This window comes from Rattus rattus, chromosome 1, assembly GCF_011064425.1.
Source record: "Rattus rattus isolate New Zealand chromosome 1, Rrattus_CSIRO_v1, whole genome shotgun sequence".
Classification (NCBI taxonomy): domain Eukaryota; kingdom Metazoa; phylum Chordata; class Mammalia; order Rodentia; family Muridae; genus Rattus; species Rattus rattus.
This window is the reverse complement of record NC_046154.1, coordinates 1453-7404: the sequence shown is the minus strand read 5'-3', so window position 1 is coordinate 7404 and position 5952 is coordinate 1453. Positions and strand designations below refer to the sequence as shown.

At 42.7% G+C, this 5952-nt stretch overlaps 1 protein-coding gene across 1 annotated transcript; it reads left to right on the top strand.

Moving 5' to 3' along the window:
- Positions 1-2321: 2321 nt before the first annotated feature.
- Positions 2322-2807, top strand: LOC116885692 (bcl-2-like protein 2). Its single transcript, XM_032887000.1, has one exon. The coding sequence runs from the start codon at positions 2322-2324 to the stop codon at positions 2805-2807; it is 486 nt and encodes a 161-aa protein (XP_032742891.1).
- Positions 2808-5952: the final 3145 nt, after the last annotated feature.

Below are 5952 nucleotides of genomic sequence, written 5' to 3'. Positions count from 1 at the left end.
CTCAGCTCTGAGTTTTAATATTTTCTGCAGTCTCCTCCTCTTGGGTGTACTTGCTTCTTTCTGTTTTAGAGCTTCTAGGTGTACTGTCAAGGTCCTTATGTATGCTCTCTCCAGTTTCTTTTTGGAGGCACTTAGAGCTAGGAGTTTTCTTTTTCGCACTGCTTTCATTGTGTCACAAAAGTTTGGGTATGTTGTGCCTTCATTTCCATTAAATTCTAAAAAGTCTTTAATTTCATTCTTTATTTCTTCCTTGACCAAGTTATCACTGAGTAGAGCATTGAACAACTTCCATATATGTGTGGGCTTTTTTGTTTTGTTGTTCTTGAAGACCAGTCTTAGTTTGTGGTCATCTTATAGGATGCATGGGATAATTTCAGTCTTCTTGTATCTCTTGACACGTGTTTTGTTACTCATTATATGGACAATTTTATAGAAGGTACCATTAGGTGCCGAGAAGAACTTATATTTCTTTGTTTTAGGATAAAATGTTCTATAAATATGTGTTAAATTCATTTGGTTCATAACTTGTTAGTTTCTATGTCTCTGTTTATTTTCTGTTTCCATGATCTGTCCAGTGATGAGAGTGGACTGTTGAAATATCCTACTATTAGTGTGTGAGGTACAATGTGTGCTTTGATCTTTAATAAGGTTTGTTTTATGAATGTAGGTGCCCATGCATTTGGAGCATAGATATTCAGCATTGAAAGTTCATCTTGGTGTATTTTTCTTTTGATGATTTTGAGGTGTCCTTCCTTATCTTTTTTGATAAGTGTTGGTTGAAACTTGATTTTATTCAATATTAGAATGTCTACTCTAGCTTGATTCTTGGGACCATTTCCTTGAAATCTGTTTTCCAGCCTTGTACTTATGGTAGTCTGTTTGACACTGGAGGTGGTTTTTTTTGTTGTTGTTGTTTTTTAATGCAGCAAAAATCCTAGGCTCTCTTTACATATCCAGTCTGTTAGTTTATGTCTTTTTATTGGGGGAATTGAGTCCATTGATGTTAAGAGATATAAAGGAATAGTGGTTGCATGTAACCAAAGGAAAATTCCACAAGCTTACACTCCTCACTTAAGAAAATTTGCCGGAAAATTCACCAGTTATACCTCCTTTCACCCACCCATTTGTGGTTTTATGACTTAGTTATGTACCCCCTGTCCTCCAGGTCCCATGACCAGCAGGTGGTAGTCTTAAGACCGGTGGTGACCAGCAGGACTTTCCACTGCTCAAAAACCACAGCATTGCTCCAGTCACCAAAGACAATGTGACCAATGATGTGGACCAATGAAATTAAAGGGCAAATGGTTCCAACCAATCATTGTGTGCCTCGATGTACCCATCCCTATTCCTGTGGTTTTTGTGCTTATAGCAAACTCATCCAGACATTTTCAAAAAACTAAATATTATGACCCAGGTCTCAGGTATCTTGTGGAGCAGATAATGCACCAATGTGTACCATACCAAAAGGTAAATATTTGCAGGAATAAAGTTGGCTCTGACAGGTCTCCTGCTTGGGGACCAACCCAGGGCCTACTGGGAAGTGGACTTACACTCGAATATATGGTTACAAATTCTCAGTGTTTGTAGATACTTTCATCGGTAGAAGCTTCACCAAGCAAGAGATGGCCTCTGTGGTCATCAAGAAGATACTGGAAGAAATCTTCCCCAGGTTTGGGGTACCCAAGGTAATTGGGTCAGACAATGGCCCTGCTTTCATTGCCAAGGTAAGCCAGAGTGTGGCCAGGTATTTAGAGGTTGATTGGAAATTATATTGCATCTACAGATCTCAAAGCTCAGGGCAGGTAGAGAGAATGAATAGGACTCTAAAAGAGACCTTGACCCAATTGGCAATGGAGACTGGCACAGACTGGTTGGCACTCTTTCCTCTTGCTCCCTTCAGAGCACGAAATACCCTTTCCAAATTCAGCCTTACCCCCTTCCCCCTTTGAGATGTTATATGGAGCCCCAACTCCTCTGACGGTATTAGATGATGTTATTGAACCAACATGTCATAATAAAAAATGATTTGTATGCCAGACTAAAGGTACTTCAAGTGGTCCAGAAGAAAGTGTGGGCACAGGTTGCTGAGGCCTATCAACCAGGAAATCCCCAGACAGCACACCAGTTCCAGGTTGGGGGCTCAGTATACATATTGACGTCATTGCTCCCAGGTCCTCCACCAGGAAACAACCGGATTTGGAATCCCAGTTGTGGCCTGTTGACTTGGCTCCACTCTCACCAAGAGGATGAAAGGCCTCAGCTGGAGGCTCCCTGCTACCAGCACTGGGTTGTAAGAGCTGCCATCCAGGATGGCCACCCAGATGGCAATCCCAGCCTCAACCCCAGACACATGGGCTCTAGTGGCTGATTTTGTAGGCTATAAGCTGAAGCAGAAGGGTTATGTCTGTGGAGCTGGCCCTGGGGAAGGCCCAGCAGCTGATCTGCTACACCAAGCCATGCATGCTGCTGGAGACGAGTTTGAGACCCGCTTCCGGTACACCTTCTCTGACCTAGCCACTCAGCAACATGTGACCCCAGGCTTAGCCCAGAGACGCTTCACCCAGGTTTCCGATGAACTTTTCCAAGGGGGCCCCAACTGGGGACATCTTGTGGCATTCTTTGTCTTTGGGGCTGCCCTGTGTGCTGAGAGTGTCAACAAAGAAATGGAGCCATTGGTGGGACAAGTGCAGGACTGGATGGTGGCCTACCTGGAGACATGCCTGACTGACTGGATCCACAGCAGTGGGGGCTGGGTGGAGTTCAGAGCTCAATACGAGGACGGGGCCCTGGAGGAGGCACGGAACTGAGCATCAGTGAGGATACTGCTGATGGGGGCTGTGGCACTAGGGGCCCTGGTAACTGTAGGGGCCTTTTTCGCTAGCAAGTGAGAAAGTCTGGGGTACCCTTGCTTATTCTGCTCCTTCTTCACTTTTGACCCCTGTATTCTTAATCGCTTAGGAGCCTTTATCCGAAAATGGATAAGTTCTGTCCAGGTCTTAATGTTAAGACAACAGTATCAGACCATATCCATAGAAGATAAATTGTGATTTCATGATTGAAATCATCCAGAAGAAAAAGGAGGGATTGTGGAACCCAAGGAAAATTCCACAAGCTACACCCCTCTCCTAAGAAAAATTCCTCTGCTGGGAAATTCTACCAGTTATACCTCACCCATTCATTTGTGGTTTTATGACTTAGTTACACCCTGTCCTCATGGTCCTATGACCAGCAGGTGGTAGTCTCATGACCGGCAAGACCAGCAGGGACTTTCCATCGCCCAAAACCACAGCATTGCTCCAGTCACCAAAGACAATGTGACCATGATGTGGACCAATAGAGTTAAAGGGCAAATGGTTCCAACCAATCCTTGTGTGCCTCGATGTACCCATCCCCATTCTTGTGCTTTTGTGGTCTTTGTTCTTAAAAGTAGCCTGTATCTGTAGGACGGGGTTCTTCCCTTCTCCCACTTGGAAGGTTGAGAATCTTTCTGGTGCAACGGAATCAATAAACCCTTGTTGATTGCATCAAATCTTTTGGCTCTGTGGTCTTTTGGGGACCAGTGATTTTTTGGTGGGATCCTTCAGGTCCAATAATTGTTGCTTCCGTTATTTTTGTTGTTAGAGGTGGAATTGTGTTTGCGTGGCTCTATTCTTTTGGGTTTAATGCAAGAAGATTATTACTTTCTTGTTTTTTCTAGGGTGTAGTTTTTCCACTTGTTTTGGAGTTTTACATCTATTATCCTTTGTAGGCCTGAATTTGTGGAAAGGTATTTTGAAAATTACTTTTGTCATGGAACATTTTGGTTTGTACCTCTATGTGAATTGAGAGTTTTGTTGGTTATAATAGCCTGTCCTTGCATTTGTTTTCTCTTAGGGTCTGTCTGACATCTGACCAAGATCATCTGGCTTTCATGGCCTCTGGTGACAAGTTTGGTGCAATTCTGATAGCTCTACCTTCATATGCTACTGACCTTTTTCCCTTACTGCTTTTTAATATTCTTTTCTTTTGTTTTGAGTATTTGTTTGACTATTAGACAGGAGAATTTCTTTTCTGTCCAATCTACTTGTAGTCTTGTAGGCTTTCTTTTTATCTTTTTGCATTTCTTTTTTGGTTAGAAAGTTTTTCGATAGTTTTGTTGAAGAAATTACTGGCCCTTTTGTTGGGAGTCTTCACCTCTTTCTATACCTAGTATCCTTAGGCTTGATCTTCTCATTGTGTCCTGCCTTTCCTGGATGTTTTGGATTAGGGGCTTTTGTGATTTATATTTTCTTTGATGATTATATCAATGTTTTCTATGGTATCATCTGCCCTGAGGTTCTCTTCTATCTCTTGTATTCTCTTGGTGATGCCTGTGTCTATGATTCCTGATCTCTTCCCTTGGTTTTCTATTTCCAGGGTTGTATCCCTTTGTGTTTTCATTTTGTTTATATTTCCATTTTTTAATCCTAGATTGTTTTGTTCATTTCCTTCATCTGTTTGTTGGTGTTTTACTGTAATTCTTTAAGGGATTTTTGTGTTTCCTCTTTAAGGGCTTCTATTTGTTTACTTGTGTTGTCCCGTACTTCTTTATGGGAGTCATCTATTCCCTTCTTAAAATCCTCTATCATCATCATGAGATTTGATTTTTAATCCAAATCTTGATTTTCTAGTGTGTTGGGTATCCATTATTTGCTTTGGTGGGAGAACAGGCTCTGATGTTGCCAAGTAGTCTTGGTTTCTGTGGCTTAGTTTCTGGTGTTAGCTTGTTTTGCTTTCTCTGTCAGTGGCTTGACCCTCCTGTAAGCCTGTTTGTTAGCCCTCCTGTAAACCTGTTTTCTCTCAGAATAATCTGAGGAGAGACAGCTTTGGAACTGTGTCAACTCTGGGCACAGTGAGAAATAGGAAGGTTCCTCTCCCAGATTGATCCTGGATTTGTGTGTCCTGAGCACTCCAGGAAGGTCCATCAGAGATGAAGTGTTAGTCTTATCTCTGCTCTCAGGTGTGTCAGTGCTCCTGGCAACTGGCTTGCTCTTGGTTCAGGCAGAGACTAGCAGTGACTGCTCCTAGGTTCTTGTTTCCAGAGGGCTTTAGGCATGTTCCTCTTGGGCCAGGTATGTGAGAAGAAGTTGTGATCTCCCCTGAGCTCTCAGGATTGTCCACACTTTTGAGAGCTCTATCTCTCATGGGATTTGTGTACAGAGAAGTGCAGGACCGGGTCAGCTCAGGATGCTGTCCCCCATACTTGTTCTTTAGGTCAGTTTATTGAGTGTCTCTGCAAGAAGGATAACTACATAACTTGGGATGCATGTACTGGGTAGGGGAGAGAGAGAGAGAGAGAGAGAGAGAGAGAGAGAGAGAGAGAGAGAGAGAGATTCACTTGCAACTTCCAGAAACTGAAGCCATGGAATTCATTCTTAAGGCAGCAACCCAATATGCCCAATGTAGTGGGTAAAGCACTGTGAATCCTCATAGAAGAAGAGATCGTGTCTTCCTTATTCATGCCAAATTGTGGCTCATTGCAGGAATTTCCCATGTGTTTACTCAATTATTTTTGTAGCAGAAGTTGACTTGGGGTTGCAGAACTATGTCATCTCCCTCCTAGTCCTACCTTCTGGGTCTTTCATCTCATTAATAAGACAGTTTAAAGACACTTGGGCAGGTCAGGAAAGCTGTAGTTTCCTTTAGATGAGAAATACTGTGTGCCTGCAAGGTGGCAGCATGGACATTCTGGGGATTGGATAAACACTGTACTTAAGTGTCAATGTCTAGTGCACTGGGGACACTGGGTATGGTCGCAAATAACCAGGACACAGGGGATGCAGAGCAAAGGCAGAAGCAACTGAATGCAGCTCCAAGTTTTATTAATCCTTATATAGACATGAATATACATTACCTCAATTTCCACTTTGACAAGATCTCGTAAGTTTGTTATTCCCACGACACCAGGAACAAATGAGACAAGACTAAACAAAG